This window comes from Ovis canadensis, chromosome 14 (assembly GCF_042477335.2).
Source record: "Ovis canadensis isolate MfBH-ARS-UI-01 breed Bighorn chromosome 14, ARS-UI_OviCan_v2, whole genome shotgun sequence".
NCBI classification, from domain to species: Eukaryota; Metazoa; Chordata; class Mammalia; order Artiodactyla; family Bovidae; genus Ovis; species Ovis canadensis.
In genome coordinates this window covers 76,844,230-76,870,408 of record NC_091258.1, presented here as the reverse complement: position 1 = coordinate 76,870,408, position 26,179 = coordinate 76,844,230, and the positions used below count along the sequence as shown (strand labels likewise).

At 51.0% G+C, this 26,179-nt stretch overlaps 1 protein-coding gene across 3 annotated transcripts; it reads right to left on the bottom strand.

Annotated features, from left to right (window-relative positions):
- Nucleotides 1–111: 111 nt before the first annotated feature.
- RDH13 (retinol dehydrogenase 13) lies at nucleotides 112–25,686 on the bottom strand. Of its 3 annotated transcripts, none has more exons than XM_069552037.1 (7): nucleotides 25,435–25,686; nucleotides 14,469–14,587; nucleotides 10,665–10,820; nucleotides 8,019–8,123; nucleotides 6,641–6,853; nucleotides 5,774–5,875; nucleotides 112–3,958 (listed from the first exon to the last, which is right to left on the bottom strand). In XM_069552037.1, the coding sequence occupies exons 3-7, from the start codon at nucleotides 10,789–10,791 to the stop codon at nucleotides 3,711–3,713; spliced, it is 795 nt and encodes a 264-aa protein (XP_069408138.1). In that variant the 5' UTR covers nucleotides 10,792–10,820; nucleotides 14,469–14,587; nucleotides 25,435–25,686; the 3' UTR covers nucleotides 112–3,710. The 3 variants fall into 3 exon arrangements, with proteins under 3 accessions (XP_069408138.1, XP_069408136.1, XP_069408137.1); XM_069552035.1 differs by lacking the exon at nucleotides 25,435–25,686 and adding an exon at nucleotides 16,879–17,074; XM_069552036.1 differs by lacking the exons at nucleotides 14,469–14,587; nucleotides 25,435–25,686 and adding an exon at nucleotides 16,879–17,075.
- Nucleotides 25,687–26,179: the final 493 nt, after the last annotated feature.

Below are 26,179 nucleotides of genomic sequence, written 5' to 3'. Positions count from 1 at the left end.
ACAGAATGAAGCAGGGCAAAGGCTAATAGTTTTGCCAAGAGAACGCACTGGTCATAGCAAACACCCTCTTCCAACCACACAAGGAAGACTCTACACATGGACATCACCAGATGATCAACACCGAAATGAGATTTATTATATTCTTTGCAGCCAAAGATGGAGAAGCTCTATACCGTCAGCAAAAACAAGACCAGGAGCTGACTGTGGCTCAGATCATGAACTCCTTATTGACTTTAAAAATGCTTCACATCAAAACAATCTTAAACTCTTTTTTCAAACTGGCTCCAGTCACAGGCACTGGGGGGAGGACTGGACATATCTTTTAGGGGAAGCACATCCATCCAACCCGCCACAGAGCCCTGCCTTGTGATGACGTCAGTAGCTGTTGGACCCCGTCTTGCAGGAGGAATCCTCAGGATGTTACTGAACCCAAAGCCTGCCACACCCTTGGGCTTGTACTTCTGTGAGATGGAATTCCTCTTGCCTTTGCTGGGGTGAAGGTCAGCTCAGCTTAAACTCTGTTTGGTTTTTAATTGGAATATAATTGCTTTACAACGTTTTGTTAGTTTCTGCTGTACAACACAAATCAGCCGTGTGAAATGAAAGTCGCTCAGTCATGTCCGACTCTCTGCAACGGAATTCTCCAGGGCACAGTACTGGAGTGGGTAGCCTTTCCCTTCTCTAGGGATCTTCCCAAACCAGGGATCAAGCCCAGGTCTCCTGTACTGCAGGCAGATTCTTTACCAGCTGAGCCCCCAGGGAAGCCTGTGTATACATATATCCCCTCCTCCTGAACCTCCCTCCACCCCCGTCCCACCTTCTGGGTCATCACAGAGCCCTGAGCTGAGCTCCCTGTCTACACAGCAGCTTCCCACTATTTCACACATCGTCGTGTGCACGTCAGGTCAGCTTAACCCCTTCATGTCCCGTGATCGGCAGCCCAAGCCATCTCGACAGAATCCCCAAGCCCAAAGGGCAGCATGAAGGATGTGACCCCGGCCTGGTCTCTCGTGGTGAAGAGCCCACCCGAGCACCCCTTCCACGATGTGCCCTGGGTCCGTGCACGACTTTGCCACCATCTCCTCTCTGGGCTGCTTCTGCGGGTTTGGGTTTTGTTTTGCGCCGTCTTGTTGGAGATCGGTTTGATCGTCTTCCGTCCGTCTGAAGGTTGTAGCTGGGTTTGTGAACCACCTCAAAGCCTTCAGAGAAGCAGTCAAAGGTGAAGCTGATGTGTGACTCAACACTTGTGGTCTTCGGGGTTTCTCAGTTTCAGAAAGGAAGTGGATGTTGGTTGTGAAGGTTTGTGGTTAGCATCAGCTGTGGGCCGCAGGTTGCTTGCTTGTATGTAACAGACAAATCCTCGTGCGGTCAGAGGTTCTCATGGACATTTGGACCTATAACCCTCCTCCAGAAAGAGAGTGCGCTGTAGAATCAGACTCTGAATTCCAACCCCTCTTCTTGCTAACACACCCCAAGTTTTTTTTTTTTTTTTTGAAAGCAGATAGTGGCGAGTTTGTGATTTTAAAAATCTGTTTTTTCCATTGATTTGCTTGCCAACAACCCTGGTGAAGCTGATTCTTCTTAATTTAAGCAGAAAGGATTTTTGCTTAAGGATTTTGAAAAGAACAGTGTCGGCGGAAAAGTGGGTGCCCCTCAAGGTGTTCTAATCCACAGAACCTTCTACTTAACAGGGCAAAGGGGGATGATGGCCTCAAGTTCCTAACAGCCAGTGTCAGAGGAGGAAGGCAATCCTGGGTTGTCTGGATGGGCCAAGCGATATCAAGAGGCCCTTAAAAAACGAGAGAAGGGACTTCCCTGGTGGCCCAATGCTTAAGAGTCCGTGCTTCCACAGTGGAGGCTGTGGGTTTGACCCCAGGTCGGGGAGCTAAGATCCCACCTGCCACGGAGCAACCACGGCAGAGAGCTCTCACTCCCAAGTGAAAGAGGCCGAAACAACCAAATTTTTTCTTTTTAATCCCATTGTCTTTAAAAATAGGAGTGTCCGGGTGTGGCCCACAGAGAAGACAGCGGGCACAGACGGGGAGGTGGGGCCCGGTCACCCCGCACCAGTCCTCCGGCCATTGTCCGCCCGACGTGGGAACAGGAGCAACACTCGCCGTGTCCATGGAGCACTCGGGCGTCTTCAGCGGCCCCTCCCCACCCACCCCCTCAGCACTGATGGCATTCAGGACGGGGTCCTTCTCTGCCCTTCTGTGCGTCCTACGATGTGGCCTGCACAGTTCTCCCAAGTATTAAACATTTTAACGTTAAGAGACTTTTTACCTCGATAACTGAGCTCTGTGGGGTCCCCTCCATGCTGTGCCCAAGCGGAGCGTCAGCCCCGCTTCTAACTCGCAAGGCGCCCAGACCTCAAGGATGGTCACCACGTGAAAGGAGGAATGGGCCCCTTTAGTCCCCAAAAGTCTGAACTTCTGAGCCATTTACTGCCCTGTTGATAGTTAAGTCAAGAGCCCATTTTCTAAATGTAATAAATCCAAGTTCTTTCGGGCCAGCTCCTTAGCACTCCCCTCGCCCCACACACACACGTAAAGGAAGAAAGTGAAACCGATGACTCAGTTACAGTTTTGGGGGTTTTTTCCTATTAAAGAGCAAGTTGGAGGGTCTGTGTGGTCGTGGTCCCGGGCCCCCGGGCTCCTCAGTGGTTCCTCCCCGCCCCCCACCCCCCGTGGTGTCACCAGCATGAGACGGAGACAACAGGTCTGCTCCTGTGGGCGTCTCCAGCACCTTGCTGGGGTCTGGCACATGGCAGGTCGTCAGTAAAGATCCACTGGCAAGGAAGGTGCAGCTGCCGTTCTCCGAGCCAGGGGAAAGTCGGGCCCACGTGACGAGCGGCCTGGTGAACAGCTGGGGAAGCCAAGGCTGAGCGAGGAGACCGGAGGTGCACAGTCACGCGGCGGACCACGAGCCCGCTCAACGGCGTCGGACAGACCTGCCCACGGGCATCCTGTCTCAGGCATGGGCCACACCAGAGGCAGGTGACACCGCCCCAAACTCCTGGTGTGGATTCCCAAAGGAAGCGTCCGCTGGCCCAGCCCACCTGCTGGCAGCAGGGCACACTGTGCCAGCCAGCCCTGGGCCAGAGGCTCAGCTGGGGCCAATCCCCATGTCCAGAGAAGAGGCAACGCCACCACCCAGAGGGAGCCGCAGGCGTGGCAGTCAGCGCCCCTCGGGCAACTTGTTCAGTCGCTCGGTCGTGTCCGACCCTGCAACCCCAGGGACTGCAGCACGCCAGCCTTCCTGTCCTTCACCGTCTCCAAGAGTCTGCGCAAACTCATGTCCATCGAGTCGGTGATGCCATCCAACCATCTCCTCCTGCCTTTGATCTTTCCCGGCATCAGGGTCTTTTCAAATGAGTCAGTTCTTCTCATCAGGTGGCCAAAGTGTTGGGGCTTCAGCTTCAGCATCAGTCCTTCCAATGAATATTCAGGATTGATTTCCTTTAGGATGGACTGGTTGACTCTCAAGAGTCTTCTCCAGCATCACAGTTCAAAAGACCCAGTGCTCAGCCTTCTTTATGGTCCAACTCTCACATCCGAACATGACTACTAAGAAAACCACAGCGCTGGCTAGCTGGACCCTTGTCAATACTGCCACCTGGTGGATGCTGCGGGCATGACAGCTAGGCTTGGTGAGCTGCTCCACCCTGGCGGCTCTGCCTGCCCAGTGGCCTCCACGCCTGTTCCCAGCGGTTATTTGGGGAGCGGCTGTCCCCTCTCCCCATGGGATCCATGGGACATCTCCAAGCCCACCAGGCGGACACTTTCAGCCCAAAGCCTCTTGGCTACTTCCTCATCCTCAGCTTCTGGGGCCGGAGGCTTCTCTTTGAGTACATCAAAGTACTTTCCAGAAACGCCCTCCAACTCCTCCGCCACGGCCAGGTAGACGCTGGGCTGGGCCGCCAGCTGGGGGCTCTTGACCAGCAGCCAGAAGATGGGCCCTGCAGTCAGTCCACAGAGAGTTCAGTCCAGACATTCAGAGAGGAAGGTACACCTCACCCCAGGTTGCTCAGGGCCCACCAAAGCCAGAAGGGTCCCTGGAGTCCCACAGAGCTCACCTCCAGGCCTTTGCCACTCTGGTTCCTTACACAGGAGCTCCCTTCCCTGGCATTGTCCAGACAAATCAACTCCAGATGCAGGAACCAGCCTGAAAGCTGCCTCCTCCAGGAAGCCCCCCTGGCTTTTCCCAGGAAAATGGAAAGTCCACGTCCTCACCTGACCCGATCTTTCTTTTTGCTTTGTTTTTGGCTGCACCATGCGTGGCATATGGGATCTTAGTTCCCCGACCAAGGATTGAACCTGTGGCCCCCGCAGTGGAGGCCCAGTCTTAACTACTAGACCACCAAGGAAGTACCCCCACCACCCCGATCTTTCCTTAAACTAACTTTTATGTATTATCTCCAGTGCCAGCCTCAGCTTAAGATTCTTGATACCTAGCCGCCACCAACTAAAATGTCTACCAGGATAACAAACACTAGTTATAAAGCTCTCACTATTTATTCAGCCTAAATCTGGGCCAGGCACAGTGCTGGTCCTTTTAAGGGCGGCCTCATCTAGTCCTCCCCACTGTGAGACAGGTACTGCTATGAGCCTTACTGGGCAGATAAGGAAATAGGGATTTGGAAAGAAGTCCCTTCCCTGGGTGGCCCAGCCAGTTTGGGATGAAACTGCAGCTATCCCAAGCATGGCTGGACTCTAAGCAGTCAGCCCCATGACCTCCTCTGAAACACTTTTCTCACTGGTCATTGGAAGGACTGATGCTAAAGCTGAAGCCCCAATACTCTGACCACCTGACGCAAAGAGCCAACTCATTAGAAAAGACCCTAATGCTGGGAAAGATTGAAGGCAGGAGGAGAAGGGGACAACAGAGGATGAGATGGTCGGATGGCACCACCGACTCAATGGGCGTGAGTTTGAGCAAGCTCTGGGAGATGGTGATGGACAGGGAGGCTTGCCGTGCTACAGTCCATGGGGTCCCAAAGAGTCAGACACAACTGAAAAGCTGAACCACACAAGGCTCTGGCCTGTTTCCCAGGGTGTTCTGAGGCTGGCAGGCTGGGCAGACACATAAAAGTGACTTTCAGGGAAGTCAGGGAAGACTCAGGGGAAAAAGAAGATGCAGGGTAAAGCAAAAAAAGCCCCTGAAATAGACTCTGAGTGTGGTGTTAATTTCATGCGTGGGGATCTTCCCTGATGGTCCAATGGTTAAGACTCGGAGCTGCCAATGCAGGCGGCACAGGTTCGATTCCTAGTTGGGGAACTAAGATCCCACGTGCAAGGCGGCCAAGAAGTAAAAGAGAGAAAACGTATGTGTGGACTTACTGAGCTCGAGATGCCCAGAGAGCAGGGAGGATACTGTTTCCGGGGTGTCTGTGAGGGTGCGTGTAAAGTCTGTGAAATTCACCCTCCCAAGGTGGGCGGGCACTGGGAAGTTAACTGGGAGTGAGACGCTGAGCCCGGACGTCCACCCCACTTGGCTTTTCGAGTCAGCCTGGGACGTACACCAGCGGTTCCCCTGGTCCTCAGACCCTTGGGTCTGGGCTGAACTACAGGGCCAGCATTCCTAGGCCTCCGACACAGATCAGGCCCCCACAGACGCATGAGCCAAAGCCTCCTAGTCAATCTCTCTAAATACCCCCGGATACCCTATTGGTTCAGTGTCCCTGGAGAACCCTAGTACACTGAGGAAGGGCCCTGGGCCCCAGGCTGGGAGGACAGGGATTCAGCTAAGGGACCCCAGGCCAGGAGGGGCTTACCAAGCGTGAAGCTGGAGAAGGCGGAGCTGTGCATGCCCGTGTGTCTGCCCAGCTCTGTCCTGGCCACGCCGGGATGCAAGGCGTTGACAGTCACGCCCGTGCCTGGGACCGAAGGGAAGAGTCAGGCAAGCAGACAGCAGGTCCACCCCTTACCCGGAAGGCTGGTGCTGCCCGCCCTGGGCTCTGGGGCTCCCCCAAGTCTCCGTCACCATCCTGCTCTGAAACCTTCACATCCATGCTTTTATCTTGCACGGCAGCTGTCTCACAGCTGCCCAGAGCAAAGCTTCTGAATCTGAGTGTGCAAACATCACCTGGAGGGCTGGAGAAGCCCAGACCGCTAGCGTCTGAAGCAGTGGGTCAGGGAGGGGTCTGAGATGCTGCAGTTATGACAAGCGCTCGGGTGAGCTCACACTGCCAGTCATCAGACCCTCTTTGAGAAGCAAGGGCAAGGGCAGGCTCTTCAGCTTTGGCGCTACGGACGCTGAGCTGGAATCATTCTTTATCCTGTGCATTGTAGGATGTGGAGCACCACCCCCGGCCTCTGCCCACGAGGTGCCTGGAACATCTCCCAAACTGCCCCTCTTCCCCAGACGGACAGCCAGAAACATCTCCAGACACTGCCAAAGCTCCGCTGGCCTAGAACAGCAAAGGCTCGGGTGCCTGCTGGGAGGAGCAGAGGAGAGGGCGGACATCGGCTGTCTGTCCGCGTCGGGCACCGGCGGGGAGCGGGTGGTAAGTGTGTCATGGGTTGGCCTGCTCTGGCCTGGAGCCACCGCTCGACCTCCCATCCACCCAGGGTCACGGCAGGACCGTTTCAGGCTCGGAGCCACCGGAGCGGGGAGCCCAGCGAGGCTCGGCCACACGCACCTTGGAGCCGCCGGCTCAGCTCCTTGGTGGAGAGGACGACGGCCAGCTTGCTCTGGCAGTAGGCCGCCTTTGTGTCATAGTTCTTCTTCTCCCAGTTCAAGTCCTCGAAGTCTATGTGCCCAGCAACGTGGGCCAAGGACGAGACGTTGATGATGCGCGAGGGGGCGGAGGCTTTCAGCTTGTCCAGCAGCAAGTTCGTCAAAAGGAAGTGGCCTGGAAGAAGGAAAACAGAAAGACAACTTTCCCTCAGTTCTTGTCCCGGGCGTAGGACCCTACTGAGAACATCACCTTATGGCCTCCTTCCGTAACCTGTGTTTCTCAGCAGGGTCCCCCTCTGCCCTCCGGGGGGCATCTGGCAAAGTCTGGAGGCAATCTTCATCATCAGAGCTGAGGACAGAATGGGAGTGCTACTGCCACCTAGTGGGTGGGGCCAGGGATGCAGCTAAAAACCCCACAGTGCAGGAGCTGCCTGGGGGCCTCGTGGTTAGGATGCTGGGATTTCACTGCTGCAGCCTGGGTGCAATCCCTGCCCAGTATCTACAAGCCCTGTGGTGCACCCCAAAAAAACAAAATCCTGCAATGCACAAAACAGTCCCCACAACTAATTATCACCAAGTCCTGTGGTAGCCCTCTATGAGGGCCGTCTGTCTCTCAAAATCCTTTCTCCGTTTCTTTTCTAGTGATAGAATTTTGGGTTACCCATGAGACTGCCCAGTAAACGCTACATTTCCCAGTCTCCCCTGCAGCTCCACCAGGTCACATGACTGAGTCCCAGCCAGCAGCAGACGAAGACAGTCACATGTGTGTTACAGGAGAATTGGGCATGCTTAAGTTGCTCATTCCCTTCTCCAAGGGATCTTCCCCACCCAGGGATCAAACCCGGGTCTCCTGCACTGCAGGCAGATACTTTACCACCTGAGCCACCAGGGAAGCCATGTCGCCCCCCAAACACCCCTGGAAAAAAAAAAAGTCCTACCCTCCAGTACCTCGGAGTGTGACCTTATTTAGAGAGAGGGTCTACAGGAAGGTGATGAAGTTTAAACGAGGTCATCAGGGTGGTCCCTAATCCTGTGTGACTGATGTCTACCCAGCGTCCCTCAGCCTTACCGCCGGACTCAGCGTGACAACAGATAGACTGACCCAGCAAGTGAAGGACAGACAGACACTGAGGGACAGACAGAAGGACAAGAGGCCAAGAGACTGAGGAAAGGTCCGGGACTGAAGGTCCAGCCACGAACAGGGGGCTCCCCGAGCTGCCAGGTGACCCCACGCACGGCCGCCTTGGAGAGCGGAGGAAGACCCCTCCCGGAGCCTGCGTCTGGTCCTGGGGGGTCCCCACCCACATCCCGGGCCGATGCCACTCAGCCCGCAGCCTCACCCAGGTAGTTAACACCAAGCTGCATCTCAAAGCCGTCCTCGGTGGTCCAGTGGGGGCACCGCATCACGGCCGCGTTGTTGATCAGGATGTGAACATGCTCCTCCTCTGGAAAACGGGGGCAAGGACAAACGGGGCTGAGTCTTCCCCTCTGTGAAATGGGTAACATTACCTGCCAGGTAGGACGGCTTCATTACGATCCACTCAAAAAGTACTTTCTGCAACCTAAGTGTCCATCAACAGGGGAATGGATAAATAGACACGGTTCAGCGGAATATTATTCAGCCATAGAAAAGAATGGATAAGGCCATTTGCAGCAACAGGGACGGGCCTAGAGATGACCACACTAGGTAAAGTGAGCCAGAGAGAGGCCGAATTACATGATATCACTTATATGTTGTTACTGTTCAGGCACTAAGTTTGTGTCCGAGCCTTTGTGACCCCATGGACTGCAGCACGCCAGGCTCCCCTGTCCTTCACTATCTCCCAGACTTTGCTCAGATTCATGTCCATTGAGTCAATGATGTCATCCAACCATCTCATCCTCTCACTTATATATGGAATCTAAAAAAAAAGGATACTAATGACTTTATTTACAAAACAGAAATAGACTCACAGACATTGAAAACGTATGGTTACCAAGGTGCAGAGGGAGGGATTAATTAGGAATCTGGGGCTAACGTATGCCCGTCACTCTATATAAAATAGATAACCAACAAGGACCTACTGTATAGCACAGAGAACTATACTCAATACCTTGTAATAATCTCTAATAGAAAAGAGTCTTAAATAAATGTATTTTTGTGAACATTCACGTGTGTGTATAACTAGATCAGAGTTCAGGTCTGCTATAAACCTGAAACTAACAGAACGTTGTAAGTCAATTACATTTCAATAAAAATTTTAAAACACACACAGGAATTCCCTGGCAGTCCAGTGGTCAGGACCCCACGCTTCCACAGCAAGGCACATGGACGCAACCCCTGGTCGGGAACTTAGATCCTGCAAATCCCACGGTGGCAGGGAGAGAAACACACACACACAGAAGACAGCCACAACAATAAAAGGAAAAGCCCTGCCCGCCCTGGCCTCCAGGAGAGAGCTGGGGACAAGCAGCGAGGGGCCGTAGCGGCTGTATATCAGGCTTCGGTTTGTACAAAAATCCCGAGGGGAGGTGCATCCCCTCGTTTGCTTTATGCACGCATAAACGGCCCCCCAGAGGACGCGCATTGGGGGAAGCAGTGAGCCCGTCTGAGGACAGCAGCCAGGGAGCTAGGGGCGGATGCGCCAGGAAGATGCTTCCCTGGAGCCCCGTTTGCACTTTCTGAACGTTTAAGCTTGCAAATGTTACTCCTGTCCGAAAAGTAAATAAATATGCAAGCGGTTCCGAGACCGTGTGGCGAGCAGCAGGAAGAGTGAGTCAGCCATCAGGGAGATGGAAGTGCAAAGGAACGCCAGCCTCATGCCTGGCTCTGCAGAAGGAGACGCCCAGCGGAGAAGGTGGGCGCTCCTGGTGCTCTGCATCGCCCCTGTGAGTCACCTCACGGCCGACACGGCCCCAGGTGCTCCAGAGACAGCCTGAATTTGACTCACGTCTGTGTCCCCGGAGTCACCTCAGCACCAGAGAGCCTGAGCAAACAGTGGGTGAGTCGGTGTTTCTGCCCTTCTCCTCCTGGTTAACTCTTCCTCTGCCTCCCTACACATCAAACCCATTCCCGGCCTCTGCTTCTCCCAGGAGCCCAGCTCAGACAGAAGGACTTGGTTTTCCTGGAGAGTGGGACTCGATCACCTCCTTCTGTAAAGGACCAGGCAGCAAATACTTTCAGTTCTGCAGGCGATTTGGTCTGTCTCCACTGAATCCTGCCCTCGCAGGACTAAAACGGCCACAGGCAATCTGGAAGTCGATGGGCCCAGCTGTGTGTCAACAAAACTTTACGGAGATGATTTTGTTGCTGTTGCGTCGCTCAGGGTGTCTGACTCTTTGCAACCTCATGGCTGTAGCCCGCCAGGCTCCTCTGTCCATGGGATTCTCCAGGCAAGAAAACTGGAGTGGGCTGCCATTTCCTTCTCCAGCAGATCCTCCTGACCCAGGGATCGAACCCACATCTCCTGCATTGACAGGCGGGTTCTCCACCACTGAGCCACCAGGAAAGACCCCTTATGGAGACACATGCATACATATAGCGGGCTCACATTCTTCTACAGCAGGAACTAACGCAACGCTGCAAACAATCAGACTTCAGTTTCTAAAAACAAAACCTTTAGGGAAACTAAAATCTGAATTCCAGGAACTCCCTGGCGATCCAGTGGACCCTGGGCTTTCAGTGCCCAGGGGGCAGGTTCAGTCCCTGGCCCGGAGCTAACATCCTGAAAGCTACGGAGTGTGGCCAAAAGAACAAAGCACAGTCTGAATTCCAGATAAAAGCCACATGTCATGAGATGTTATTCTTTTTTCTTTCCCACATGCAAAAGTGAAAAATATGCAAACGTGAAAATGTCAGAAAGGAAAACGGTGTAAAATCTTCACCCAAAGACTGAACAGAACCAGGCAGTGAGCAACACTCGGCTCCAGGGCCTGCCCGGTGCGGTCCCCGGCCACAGCCCGGCCGCGCAAGCCCCCCGTCACAAGGCCAGCAGCCTCTCTCTTGCCTTCAGTGACCTGCGCCGCGAACTCTCGGATGGACTTCAGCGAGGCCAAGTCCAGGTGCCGGGCGTTGACGCGGTGATTAAGGGTCTCCCCTCGAATCTCCTTGGCCGCTGCTTCGCACTTCTCCATGTCTCGACAGGCCAGAATGATGTTGCCTCCTGAAAGAGCCAGACGAGAAAAAAGCTTTTTTTTTTTTTTTTTGATATTTACATACTTTATTAAATCTTTACAATCAGTAATTATAATCAAATACACAACTATATACAAGGATTATATACATTTTGCCCAGACTTTTACATCACAGTACATAGTTTCCCTTAGAAATATTGTATACATTTATCACCAAACAATAAAATCCAACAACAGTAGTGTTACAGCACCTGTTAGTACAGACATCTTTCTCATAAATTACATCATAAGAAAATATACGGCTGTAAATTGGGCTTTTAAAAATGTCTTTTATAAAATCTGCACATACAATATTTCATTCACAGAATGTTTTTTTTTCTATGTTCTGACTGAAGCCTTGTGCATAAAACGACCAGTTGGGATATTTACTAAATGCCCCCTCCTCTAAATTGATAAGCACTACTGGAAGTATGGATGCTGAGCTTTCTTTATGATGAATTTGGCATGGGGTTTGGTGAGGGAACAAATGCTGGTTTTACTACTGAAAGGGCCATGTGATGGTAATTTAAATTAAAGCAAAAATCTCAAGAGTATATTAGAGAAGTTAAAATCACAGAGTGCACAGTTTTTCATTTTACTCTCTAAACACTGTGAAGAGAAAGGGAAAAGTATAATGTTAAAGAAATTTGTTCTGAAACAACTGTACTCTTGTTGGAAGCCTATTAAACGTTAAAAAGAAAAAGGAAAACCTACCCAACAAAATATCCCATCCCAAACATATTTAGTAAATTACAATTCTTTCACACCCAAAACTTTATGAGAAAAGCACTGCAAATTAGGGTATATCATTTTAATGGACTTTCCTAAGCAGAAAAAACTAGAACTATTTTTAGCAGGTAAACAAGTGAAGTTTTAAAACTTGAAAATACCTGAATTAAATACTTTCTCTAATATCTAACTTTTAACTTTCAGATAAAATCCATACTTGATTCCAGGTTTGTAAATACTGTATAAATCCTTCTTAGTCAATCAGTTTTATGGCTGTGGTGATCACTTCAGCTCTATCTCTATGCAGCCAACATCTAACTGAGGTAGACCAGATGTTTCTAAAATTCAGGGTCACAGAATCTAAAATTCAGATTCCCTGAATCTTTAGGAAGTAAATAAAATGCTATAAAAGGTACTTAAAAAACAAAACATTAAAAAAAAAATGCCTAATGCTGTTGAAACTTTTCATGAACTCAAAAACAACTTCGTGGCAGAATGTCAGTTAAGAATAGAGAGTCAGTGACAATGTTGGAGTTTTGAAGCTGAACACTATACCTTCTTTTCTTAGCTAGGCAAAAATCAAGTATAATTCCTTCTGCTATTAATCTTTATAGTTTGTTAATTTTATAGTTAAATTTTTTTTCTTTAAGTATTCATTTTTCTAAACAAGCTGGTGGTTTAGTCACTAAGTCGTGTCTGACTCTTGCGACCCCGTGGACTGTAGCCCGCCAGGCTCCTCTGTCCATGGGATTCTCGAGGCAAGAATCCTGGAGTGGGTTGCCATTTCCTTCTCCAAAAAAGCTTTTTTAATAAACATAAAAAAGATCCACTCCTAAGTGTATGTACCCAAGATAAATAAAGAGATAAGTCCATACAAAACTATGTACTCTAATGTACACAGAGGCACTGTTGAGGTAGAAATGCCCCAAATGTCCATCGAGGGAAGAATGAACATGGAGGGGGAGGGATAAAGTGGGAGTTTGGGACTAACATATACACTCTACTGTATATAAAACAGATAACCAACAAGGACCTGCTGGAGAGCACAGGGAACTCTGAGCAATATTCTGCAATGAGCTGAATGGGAAAGAATTTGAAAAAGGATAGATACATGTGTGTTTAAAACAGAATCACTTTGCTGCCCAACTGAAACTAACGCAACACTGTAAATCAACTATACTCCAATAGTTTCTAAAAAATTATTCAGGGAAACGTGGTCCATGCATCAGTGGAATATTACCCAGCCTTGAAAAGGAAGGAAATCCCAAAACATCTAACCCACGGATGAGCCTCACAAACACGATGCTCACTCAGTCAAAGAAAGCAGATGTAAAAGGACGGTGTATGATTCCATTAATCTGAAATGCCCCGAAGAGGCAAATCCACAGCAGGAAGACCAGTGGCTTCCTCGCTCTGCAGAGGATGGGAAACTAAGACAGCCATGGCTTAGAGGACCCAGGTTTTATTTCGGGTGTGATGAAACATGTTCTACAATGGGGAGCAGGCATGGTTGCACATTTCTGTGAATATACTAAAAATCACAGAAGTGTGTATTTTTAAATGTGTGAATTAAATCTTAATACACCCATTAAAAAAAAATACTTTTTTTTTTTCAAATTAGAGAAGTGAGGAGAAACAGGGTCTGAGAAAAGGATGGGCAACCACGATGCTGTGTGGGTCTTTGGGGCTCTCCTGGGGTGGACCAGCCGCCTCCTACACACTGGCTGCCCCATCACACAGTCCAGGACAGAGCTCATCAAGTCCGGGCTCCGACCATCCTCGCCAGGCCAGCCCGCCCTTGGACGGTGGTAGGTGTGTTGGCCCAAGTTCCAGTCTCGACAGGTCTGGAAAGGAACACCTGCCCCTCCGTGGGGGAAACCCCATGTGATGAGGCGCAGGGGCAGAAGACCACCCATCACGGCCCCCATCACTCTGACCTCGGGGCGAACACGCAGCTCGGCCTGGCTGATCCAGCAGGGACGCATTCACTGGCCACCGCGTCTGGAGCCCCCCAAGGAGAGGTCCCGGCCTCCCCCAGCCCTCACACCTGCCCTGGCCTCTCCCTCCCAACTCCGGTCTTCCAAGTCTTCAAACAAAAACCGGGACGCCTGTCCCCCCAGAAACCCCACTGATTCTAAATTCAAAAGAGAGCTCTGTGGGGACTTCCCTGGTGGTCTGGTGGTTAGGAATCCGAGCTTCCGGTGCAGGGGACACAGTTCGATCCCTGGTCAGGGAACTAAGATCCTACATGTCACACAGTGGGGCCAAAAATAAATAAATGTTTTTTAAAAAGAGAGATCTGTGTGCTGAGGAGGGCACTTCTCCATAAGCCCACTCTTACAATGAGAAAAACATCAAACAGACCCAAATCGAAGGGGCCATTCTTCCTATTAAAGACCTGGTCAGTAAGCTTGGAAGAGCCTGAAGTCAAGTCTTACTCCCAACCTCTGACCCAGGCCCTAACCCAGTCACCAGGACTGAGTCCAATCAGCATAGGAGATGGAGAGGCCGATGCAGAGAAAAAGCCAACCAGAAACTGCTGACTGTCCATGGGCTCCTCTGAGCCCCTGGACCCATCCGCCCCCTTCCAGGACACCAGGCTTTGGGGCTTATGCCAGCCTGCATTTGTTTCTGCCACTTTCAAAACCAGAAGAATCAGAAGCCTTAACACCCCCAGGGGAATCCCATCGTCCACCACCAGGTCTTAACACCAGATCTAACCCCCCAGGGGAATCCCACAGTCCACCACCAGGTCTTAACACCAGATCTTAACCCCCCCAGGGGAATCCCACTATCCACCACCAGGTCTTAACACCAGATCTTAACCCCCCCAGGGGAATCCCATCGTCCACCACCAGGTCTCGCGCCTGAGCCCTGCGCCGAGAAGCAGGTGCCCAACGGGACGCCACCTCTTTTGGCCAGCTCCAAGGCGGTCTGCTTCCCAATGCCCGTGTTGGCACCAGTCACAATGACAGTCTTCCCGGGAATGGTGGCCTTGCTGGGACAAGCCCCGCCGGCGACAAAGTCCCTGGAGGTAGGAAACAGGAGGTCAGTTCCATCTGTCTGTCCACTCTCACTGCAGGTGCCCCCAGCGGTTACGATCTCAGACAAGTGACCCCTCTGAGCTTGTGTTCCCCCAGCGGAAAGATGGGAACAGTATCACACAATCCGAGGGAGCCCTGTAGTTACTCAGCACCGCCTGGTGCGGGGAAGCCTCCTCGTCATAACCATCGTTAGCTGATAAAGACCCCTGTGTCCGATCCCTACGGCTGTTGTAACATTTCACCAGGAGCTCAGTGGGTTAAAACCACACAGTAGAGTCTGCAGGTCAGAGTCCCAGACGGGTCTCACAGGATAAAACTGAGGTGTCGGCAGAGCTGTGTTCCTTCTGGAGGAGCAAGGGAGAATTGAGAATTGTTCCCGAGCCTTTTCCAGATTCTAAGGGCCACCTGCCTCCCTGGGCTCGTGGCCCCTTCCTCTGCCTTCAAAGTCAGCAACAGCAGCACCAAGTGTCTGGCTCTGATTCTTCCGCCTCCCTCTTGTGAGTACCACTGTGATGACGCTGGGGCCACCTGGTGATCATCTCCCATTACGGAGGTTCTTAATGACATCTGCAGAGTCCCCTTTGACCAGTAAGGAAACATAGTCATGGGTTCTGGCCTTTAGCATGTGCGGGAGAGGGCAGGAGGGCCTTATTCCGCTACTATGTCCATATTCCAGAGGCTAAATACTGGAAACAACTAAATGTCCCCAACAGGAAGCTGGCCAGAGAAACAGTGTCCTCTCCAGACAAGAGGGTCATTTTTAATTAAAAATAAATATTCATATTCCCTGTCCCCAACCAGGGCATTCAGCTTTCTTTTATTCTTCCCATGCTGACATTTATTATTATTTTATTATTATTATTATTAAGCTTTTTCAGAACAGACATCGGCATGAATAAAAATAAAAACAGCAGCCAATGAATTTTTTTTTTGGCCATGCCTTCTGCTTTGAGGGTTCTTACTTCCCCAACCAAGGACTGACCAGTCCGGCCCCGGCAGTGAAAGTGCCAAGTCCTAACCCCTGGACCACAGGGAATTTCCCGATGATTTCTATGATACGGAAAAATTATTTCCATTTCCTAGAGCTTCCAAAAAAAAAGGCGGTTAATATTTACAAAGCAGGAGTTTATAAAAAGCAAGATAGCAGCCGGCTACACAAAAAAGGCTTTATCGGATCAGGAGAAACAACTTCAAAATAAGCCCTCATCACAGAGCAGGTGAACAAGCCTAAACGTATTGATGCAAAGAGATTAACAGTCAACCAGTCTATCCTTCAGCCCCTCATGAGGGGAAAAAAAAGATGCTTCAATATTGCAATCACTTTCTGGCCTAACTCCCAGCTCTTGCGTAACTGCAATAAAATACATATTGCTAATCCTGAACACTTAACATGAGGTCTACCATCTCAACAAATTTTTAAGCGCACAGTATAATACTGTTACTACAAGCATAACATGGTTATATTTTTAGGTATTCAACAGTCACACTGAATGGCTTATAATAGCCGGGGCAAATGTAAAAGGTTTCCATCTTCACAGAAAGTTCTACTGAATGGTGCTGCTGTAGAATATTTGGTTGCTGTATTTTGGTGTGGAGTGGGGGTGGATTCTTATATTGAAGAATAGTTGGTATACAATATCATATACGGTACAGGTGTACAACATAATGCTTTACAACTTTTAAAGGTTATATTCCATTCATATCTACTGTAAAAGAGTTGCTATATTCCCCTGGTTGTACAATATCTCCTTGTGGTTTCTTTTATAACTAACAGTTTGCACCCCTTAGCCCCCGTCTTGTTTTTATTTAGTGAGTTAGCCCAGGAACCACAGGAAAGAACCGTCCTACGTGTATATCCCACGCAATAACGATCTTTTCATTGACTGAGTTGGACCACTCTAACTTGTTTCTCTGATTCCGGACAAGGAGAGCTTAGATGGCACACACGTTCCTTGCATCTGGGCCAGGACGTGACATACGGGAGGTGCCCAGTAGGTATCTGCTGAATGAATGAATTAATGCACTGAAAGTCCGGAAATAACTAGACCAAAACGTTTACCAGGGCCCGGATCCGCCCCTCTCTCTGGCCGACCTTGGGCCGTGACCTGCCCGCTCGGGGCCCAGGCTTCTCCCCGCATTCTCTGGGAGCACTGCTGGATGAGTGGACTGGAGGACTCCTGGGTGGGCGAGGAGCCGACGATCTCCACCCGGCCCTCCCTCCCCGTCCAAGCCCACCGGCCCGCCGTTACCGAGCCTGAGACCCGCGCGAACTCACTTGAGCAGCACGGCGCCGCCCACGGCCGTGCCCAGCACGGACAGCGGCAGAACGTAGCGGCTCATGCCTGGCCGGAGCGGGAGTCTCACTGCAGCCGCCCGCACCCCCGAGCCCCGGGGTCTGCACGAGGAGCGCGCCGCCCCGGACCCACGTGCGGAGTGGCACACGCCGCCGGAACCCGCGCCTCCGGAAGGGGCGGGGCGGGGCGGGGCCTCCAGGGTGAGACCTATGGGGACGGACTGCGAGCGCGGCTGCTGCTGGGAATGGTAGTTTCCGGCGCAGGGGCCTCGGGGGCGGGGCCTACGCGCTGTTCCGATGACGTCACACGCGCTCCGCTTAAAAGTTCAGCGCCGTGTGTTAGGCACCCCAGGATCCCAGCGAGGCAGCTGTCGCTTCCGGATCTGGGTCCTCTGTTTGTCTTTCAAATGGATCAGTCTGTTTCCTCATCTAAAAATATGTGTGCCTACGACCTCGCTATGTATAAAACAAAACAGCTGCGAGGCGATATTGTACAGCCCAGGGACGACAGCCAGTATTCCATAAAAACTTCAAACCGAATGTAATCCATTAAAAATTTGAATCACTGTTGTACACCTGAAACTAATGTAGTACTGAAAATCAAGTATACCTCAGTGAAAACAAATAAATAAGTGGCATAAATACACGAGTTATTTGTCGATTTTCTGGGACAATTTGATAAATTCAATGCTCAGAATCCAAGACCTGCAAGCCTGGGAGGTTCCCAGATTCCTGGAGTACTGAGCAAGGAGGTCATGGGGGCGTAAACTTCGGGTCTGAGGGAGGAGGGGCCGGGGGTGTGGACTTCGGGTCTGAAGCAGGAGGGGCTGGAGGCGTGAACTTCTGAGTCTGAGAGGCCCACCCTAATTCAAAATGAGGTCACCCTAATTCCATACATCTGCAACAACCCTATGTCGGAATAAGATCATATTCTGAGGTCTACTGCACATTAGGATTTCAACATCTATAAATTTGTGGGGGTAGAAGGGAGAGGCAATTCAACTCATCCCACTTAAAATAATCAAAAGTGGGAAACAATCCAGTTTTGTAATAGATATGTCCATCAACAGCTAAAGGAATAAGTTATTTATAGTAAATTCAGACAATGGAAAGAAAGTGAAAGTGAAGTCGCTTGGTCTTTCCCGATTCTTTGCCATCTGTGGACTGTAGCCTACCAGGCTCCTCCGTCCTTGGGATTCTCCAGGCATGAAGTGAGTTGCCATTCCCTTCTCCTCAGACAACGGACTCTTTCTTAATGAAAAGGAATGATCTATCGGTATTTGTACAATACGTATGATTCCAGTTACATGACAGTCTAGGGGAGAGAATGAAGACCAGTGGTTACCAAGGGTTAAGGGGGTGGGGGAAATGATTACTGCACAGCGAACCTTTGGGGAGTTTTGGAAAGAGTATCTTGATTACACAGGAATTTATACACATGACAACATACATTCGTCAAGTCTCATCAGTATGTTCACTGAATTTTATTGCATCTAAGACACCTCCCAAGTGGCACTAGTGATTAAAAAAAAAAAAACTCTCCTGCCAGTGCAGGAGATGTAAGAGGCACTGGATCAATCCCTGGGTCGGGAAGACCCCCTGGAGGAGGAAATAGCAACCCACTCCAGTATTCTTGCCTGGAGAATCCCATGGACAGAGGAGCCAGGCGGTTACAGTTCATGGGGTTGCAAAGAGTTGGACACGACTGAAGCGATTTAGCACGCACGAATTGCATGTAAACTATACTGCAATAAAACTGATGAAAAAAAAAAAAAAACACTGAAAAGATTTTCATAATTTAGTTTCAAAAAGTATATCACCCAAGTAACTCTGATTTATGATTGGATTGAATTTGTCAATAATCCACAGACACACTTTAGAACACTTTCAAAATGACAAATAGCTGATTAATAAATTATTTCCAAATATCCCAAGAACTTTTTTTTTCTTTTCCTTTTTTTGTTAACAAGACAAAACATGCCTATTTAGCTAAAATTGGTGAGTCGGGGTAGGACGTGGCAGAAATGTACAAGGCTGGAGATGAGAGGCTAGGGGGTCAATAGAGCACTCAGGATGGAGGAGCCGGAGGTCAGCAGTCTTGTAGGTGAGGGGCCCTACCTCCAACAACAGCAGGAACTCTTGGGAACAGGATGAAAGCACCTGGACAGCAAGCTCCAGGTTGGTCTCTGAGATGGGGATGTCCAGAGTGGAGAAAGATCTAGAAACTCTGAAGCATCAGCTCTTGGCTCCATTATGACACAGAGGGCTGACGTGACTTGCAGTTCTGGGGCAGCAGCACCAACAGTGAGTCGTGAAAATCCTACTGGACACAGGAAACACAACAGGGCATCCAAAGAAAACACTACGGCCAGCATCCAGGATCTGTGATTGGCGAATCAGGCTAGGAGTCAGGGAAGACTTCCTAGAGGAGGCAAAACCTAAATAGGGTTTTGAAGGATGAATAGGAGTTCTTCAAGTGGACTTACTGGAGTCATGAGAAGTTGTGAGGCAAATTCCTTGGGATGGTAGGAGGTTTGACTTGAAGGGGTAGGCAGCTGGCAAGAGATGTGGTTGAAGAGAAGATTAAAAAACAAAAAAAAAGGCAATAATGCCAGCTTTTGTTTATTAAGTGTGGGCTTCCCTGGTGGCACAGTGGTAAAGAATCCACCTGCCAAAACAGGAGACACAAGAGACATGAGTTCAATCCCTGGGTGGAGAGGACCCCCTGGAGAAAGAAATGGCAGCCCACTCCAGTCTTCTTGCCTGGAGAATTCCATGGACAGAGGAGCCTGGTGGGCGACAGTCCATGGGGTCACAAAGAGTCAGACACGACTGAGCAGCTGTGTGGAGCACACGGCACAGCACTGTTTACCGAGTGTCTAGTCTGTGCAAATATTTAATCCACACAGCAAATCAAAGTGTAGGTTTGCTGCTGGGGCGTTGCAAGGGTAGCTGGGTCTGACAAAAGGTTTCTCCCCTTCCTGAGATTGTGGGAACTCAGAGTTCCTGAATCATGGAGTGTGCAAGATGTGGGAGAGGGGAAGTTTCCACAGAGGCTGTACACACTCCAAGGCATGGATCTAGAAAGATCTAGTTTCAGATTTCTGCTCCACCTCTTCTTAGATGTGTACCTTGAGTGGTGACTTCCCCTCTGTCAACTTCTGTCTCTTCTTACCCACCAAAATGACAGAGTTAGTATCCTTCATACGTAAAGAGTTCTAATGAATCAATAAGAAAAAAAGTCTCACCTCTAACAGAAAGAGGGGGGAGCATAGGCAAAGGATATAAGGGCCAATTTGCAAAGAAAGAAAATTAACAAACACATAAAACTACTCAGCCCTCCTGGGAATCAAAGAAGCTCATCAGGATAATGACAAGATACTATTTTATCAGATTGCAGGATCAAAGCAATGATAATACCCAGTGTTGGCAGGGGTGTGGTGAAACAGGTACACCTACCTGTTGGTGGGAGTGTCAGTTGGTACAGCCTTCCTAAAAGGTCACTCAGTAATATGTGGCAAAACCATCCGCACCGATCTTCGACCCACCTCTTCCCCTTGGAAGAATTTAGGCTAAGAGAATAATAGGTCATTGGGAAAGGAACACATGGGGAAATGTTCCTCATTGCCCTGTCTCTCTGTAATAGCAAGACACTGGCAGAGATAAAATCAACCTGTACCTCTATCAGTACAAGTTAAGTCATCTGTACGTGTCCCTGGATAGACTCCGTTTACAGCTTTAGGAAGTCCAAATGTTTACCAACATCCAGAGTTTCTCCCTTAAATGTCAATGGGTGGGGGAGGCAGGGAGATCAGATTCTCTTTTTTAAGCTTAAATATCAAAGTGCATATTTTTTTAGTTTAAAAAAAAAAACTACTCTTCTCTTTGGCATCTCTGCCAGGCAGGATGATTTTTCTTTTTCTTTTTGTTCATCTGTATTTTCTTGTTCTGGAGTTCTTGTCCGTTTTCCAAGATGAAGAAAATTTTGGAGATGGATGGTGTTTGTTGATGGGCGCACACAATGTGAACACAATTAATGCCATAGAATTGTACATTCAAAAGTGGTTAAAATGGCAAATTCCATGGTGTGCGCAGCTTACCACAATTAAAAATAAGGGGGAAATTTTTTAATAAAAAAGTACTGATGCTGGCTCTCTCAACCTCAAATAAACACGCCCTCTGTGAGCCCTTTTTCTTCTCTTCTATAAACTGGTCTCCTAATATCATCCACCTCTAGAGCAGGGGTTGACAAACATCTTTTGCAAAGGACCAGAGAGAAAATAATTTCAGCTTTTTGGGCCATCCAGTCCCTGTTGCAACGACTCTGCCATTATGGCAGGGAAGCAGCCACAGACGATATGAAAGCAAATGAGCCGGGCTGTGTTCCAATAAAACTTTATTTATAAGAACAAGCGCTGGGCTACATTTTGCTGGCCTGCCACAGGGTTTGGAAGGATGACAGAAAGTAGTTCATGACAAGGACACAGGAAACACCAGAGCACTGCTGGCCGTAGCGTTGTTATTATTAAGAGGACAGCGCATGCAAGTTCTTTCCTCCGAGGAGCTCCTATTTGATCCCCAGATGCGCCAAGGAGTTCAGAATATCTGCTGCCAGGTAGGCTATGCACCCGTTTATCACTGTTGATGTTGCTAATAAATCCCTGCAAACGCTGGGTGCTGTCCCAGGTACTGAGAGAACACTTCCCCCATCAGAAGGGTTATCACACCCAGTTCATTCCCATTCTCATTCTCTCTTCCTCCCTCCCTCTCTTCCTCTCTCCCTCTCTCCTCTCTTCCTATCCGCACATTTTTGGAGCCCTTACCTGACATGTAAGAAACAGGTTTAGCGACCCTGAAGCTACCATGCTGGATAGACCACATAGAGAAAAGGTTAGATGGTGGAGGAGCCCTGATGATTCCAGGCTCGTCTTTCCAGTCCCGATGCCGCCCCAGCTTCCAAATCCACCCCCACCCTCACCAAATAGAGCAGAGGTGGCTCAGACGGGAGCCTGTCTGCAGTCCGAGAGACCCAGGTTCGAGCCCAGGGTGGGGAAGATCCCCTGGAGAAGAAAATGCCAACCCACTGCAGTATTCTTGCCTGGAGAACCCCATGGATGGAGGCTGTTTTGGAGAATGGAGGCTCCATGGAGAATCCCATGGAGATGGAGGCACCCTGGCAGGCTGCAGTCCATGGGGCCACAAAGAATCGGACACGACTGAGCAACTTCACTTTCCTTCCCTGTATGCCGCCGCCACCAAGCCCTGTGCAGAAGGCAGATTCACCCACAGACTGAACGTGGCCCTTGTCTGAAGCCACCAGGTCTTGGAGCGATTTGCTACATGGCCATAGTGACTGGGACAATCGGTCCTGTTTCATTGGTTTAGTACAGGTGCTCAGCACAGCACATTCATGGCTCCATAATCTGGAGGAAGGGAAGGAAGCAGGGAGGAGGAGCGGAGCATGGACGTGAGTTAATGGTGACGAGAAGGAAGGAAGGCAAGAAAGGAGAGACTTAGTGAGTTTGCCGGGAGCAAGACAGGCACCATACAAACAGCTCAGCTCGGATGGAGGGCTTCCCTGGGATCTCAGAAAACGGCAAGGGCTTCCCTACTGGCCCAGTGGTTAAGAATCACCTTGCAATGCAGAGGACATGGGTTCAGTCCCTGGTTGGGGAACCAACATCCCATATGCTGCGAAGTGCAGCCAAAAAAAAATTTCTAAATAAAAATAAGGGTATGGACTTTATTTGAGGAGGATAGAAGTGTTTAGAAATAGTTGGAGATGATGGTTGCATAACACTGTCAATGTATGAAATGCTATTCAGTTGTTCACTTTAAGATGGCTAATTTCAGGTCAATTAAAAAAAAAAAAAACTTGATCAAAACCCCACTCTAGCGCCTGTCAGTTTCAGACTCCCACAGTGATCCTGAGAACCCGCAGTGCACCCCCATCACTTTCTGACTTCATGCCCTACACCTCTGCCCCAGAAACCCTGGCTTTGCTGCGTGAGCATCCGCTTCAGGACCTTTGCACTGGCCCTTGCACCTGCCTGGAGATCCTCCCCCAGATATCCTCACACTTCCCTCCCTTCCCTGATGGTTCCGCAGGTAGAGAATCCGCCTGCGACGCATGAGACACAGGGAGCGCAGGTTCAGTCCCTGGTCGGGAAGATCCCCCTGGGGGAGGAAATGGCAATTCACTCCAGTACTCTTGCCTGGAAATCCCACGGACAGAAGAATCTGGTGGGCTACAGTCCGTGGGCTGGCAAAGGCTAGGGCACGACTACAGTCCGTGGGCTGGCAAAGGCTAGGACACGACAGCGACTAACACTTTCATTTCGACTCCCTTTGGGTCTTCACTGAAACAGCACAGTCTCGGTGAGGACTTCCCCAACCAATAAAACCCCTAAGACACCCACTGGACCCTCTTCCCTGCTTTATGGCCACCATCTGACATTCTGCACACTCACTTCTTTATTTTCCTCCAGAATATAAACTCCACGAGGGCAGGTTTGGGGCCGTTGAGCTCCCTGGCCCCTGGCACAGAGCCTGGTTAGAGTAGATGCTTCAGAACCATTTGTCAAATGAATGGATAAGTGTCCCGAATCAGAAGCTTAGGACTGAGTCTGCCCGTTCCTCGCGAGCAGGCGCAGAGCTCTCGATCTGCAGAACCAGTCCTTGTCACGTATGTGGATCCAGCCATGTAGTTATTGATTCATTCCTTTGTCTATCTCACCCACCCATTGGCTGAGCACTGAACCTGTTCTAAGCCTTTTCGCACCTCGTCTTCCCAGCAGCCATTACTGCAGCCACCAGGGCTTATGCTCCTCGTAGCCAGGAAGAAATGAGAACAATCTGGAGTCACTTGCTCCAACCCAAGATCCCAACTCTAGTCTGTCTGGAGTCCTTTCCCATCACCACCCTGACCCCCGCCCCAGCCCCCCAGCCTGAGAGCCAAGTTCCTCCAGCTTCGGGAGACCAGTCGCCCTGGATCCCTCCCAGAGAATAAACAGCTTACCAGCAGCCTCCCTCCTCCAGTGAGGGCAGTTCTTAGACTCGCCCTCTGGGTGTCACTCCCTGCCCCCTGCTCGTGGGCTAGCCAGTCTCACAGGGGCTTCAGGGAAAACCTTCCCTAACCTCTTAGCTCTTAGGCCCCGGGAAGAACTCCTCTGAGCTGCCACCCTGTCTATGGCACCTTTGGGGCTGCCCATGTTCATGTCACCTCCCCAACCAGAGAGGGAGCGTCTTGAGACTCAGGCTTGGGGCAAATCTATCCGAGCTGGAGTCTGGCCGCGCTGTCCTTTGCCACGGTCATGGTCAACACCAACATCAGGACCGCCCTCCACACTGTCTCCAGGCTCATCTCCTCCCGCCAGCCACGCCCCCACCTGCCCAGCCTCCCCCAGGTGTTCCCTCTGCCCAAAACCCTCTCTGCATTCCTGGGTCCTGAAATTCAAGTCCAGGCACCGCCTCCTCAGAGAAGCCACCCGGGACCAGCTCACCAGGAGTCGCCACACCTGCCCGCCCCGGGTCACTCCATCTCTTCACCTTTGTTTCACTTCCTGCACGGAGACTCCCACAGTCTGAAAGGCTTATTCACACGTGTGTCCCTACCTGTTTGTCTCCTGTCTGCCCACCACACCCACTAGAGTGACGAGAACACAAAGGCAGGGAGGGGTTTTGTTGGTCCCCACTTAGAATGTGCTTGGACCAGACTGGTGCTCGAGTACCCACTCCTGCATGACTTGGGGACTTGGCACATGCTGCTTCCCAAGCCTGGAATAGCAATCCTTGCCAACATCGTCCTCAGCGAACTCCTATTCATCCTTCAGAACCCCATCCAGTTATCACTTAACCGGGGAAGTCTTCTTTGACCTCCTCACATGCCCACTACAGGTTCAAATAAAAGGTCTCCTCCAGGGACACTCAGTGCCCTGTTGATGCCTCAGTTAGAGCGTATGTCACTGTGAACCCTTACTGTGAGTGCCAGCAGGGTCTATTTCCCCAACCAGCCTGTCTTCCTGAGGGCAAAGAGTGAGGCACAAATTGGGTTGCAGGGGCCATTTACTGAATGAGTAAATTAATAAATATGTACGTTAAATGTATCTCCCTGATACCCAGCTCCTATCTTATTCATAAGCCCTGCCCAGCAATCTGCCGGACCCCACTTCCTGTGAATTCTGCCTCCCTTCTAGTCCTAGGAATTCACCAGCAAACCCTCCAGTCGGGTAGACAGAAGTGGGGGCGTGCCTTGGAAGAGGAGGGTGATGGAAGAGAGAGGGGTGGTTTCTGAGATGACACACAGACAGACGATGCTGGCTTAACAAGCTGCGGCGCGCGTTCTGTCTGGTTTCCGGGATCACCCAACGGAGACAATCAACAGTCCAGTTGCCCCGCGACCAAGCGACCCCCGTTCGGGGACAGAGACAAGTTCAGAGCCACAGCGCCCGAAAGCTCACTCAATAAAAGGCTCTGCACTGTTGATTTGGTCCTGGGATTCCCCAGGTGAGGGGCCCCACCCGCTCTCCCAGGACTTACGGAGTCAGACAGACGGTGACGGGGTGTGAGCGTCCAGTGGTATTTGGGAACCACGTGTCCCGGTCTGGAGAGAGGGCGGCGCCTTCTTTGTGGCCGGGGAAGAAGGAAAGAGGCCCCGGGCCCTGAACGGGGGCGGAAGCTCGGGTTTCTGTCTCACCTGCTGCTCCCAAGCACCGAGGAGCTGCGGTTGGGGGGGCGGGTGGCGCAGCTCCCGCCTTGCCCCTCGGACCCGGGAATCCGGACCCCCAGCGCGTTCTCCCTCAGACCCGGGGGCGCAGGGCCGCAGCCCCTCCTCCTTCGGACCCGGGGGTCCAGGACCCCACCCCTCTTCCCTCAGACTCGGGGGTCTGGACCCCCAGCCCTTCCTCCCTCGGATCCGGGAGTCCGGACCCTTAGGCGGTCCTCCCCAACCCAGAACTGCAGCCCCCCGCCGAATGCCTACACAGCCACACTGTCCTCCAGCTGCACGTGAAGAAAGGGGCTGGGCTCGGCCAGGTCTGCGTCGGTCCTGGCCCAGAGCCACTGAGACCTGCGGCTGTGGCCTCCCCACTCCGACACTTGTCTTCCCCAGCTGGGACTGGCACCAGTCCCAGCCTGCCCCCACTCCACCCCCCAAAGCTGGCCAAGCTCAGAAAACATTTGTGGCATGGACGTGCAGGGACGCAAAGTGACAGAAGGGGGGCACTGAAGAGAGCAGGACCCCTCCCGCGGCGGCACCAGGCGTGCGGGGCGGCGGGGCGAGGAG

Excerpts from the sequence above, each read along its gene's own strand:
- RDH13 (XM_069552035.1), bottom strand. The coding sequence starts at position 16,943 with ATGAGCCGCTACGTTCTGCCGCTGTCCGTGCTGGGCACGGCCGTGGGC. Across the intron at positions 5,876-6,640 it reads GCTGAGCCGGCGGCTCCAAG|GCACGGGCGTGACTGTCAAC; the intron begins GTGCGTGTGGCC and ends CTTCGGTCCCAG. Across the intron at positions 3,959-5,773 it reads CTTCTCCAGCTTCACGCTTG|GGCCCATCTTCTGGCTGCTG; the intron begins GTAAGCCCCTCC and ends GACTGACTGCAG.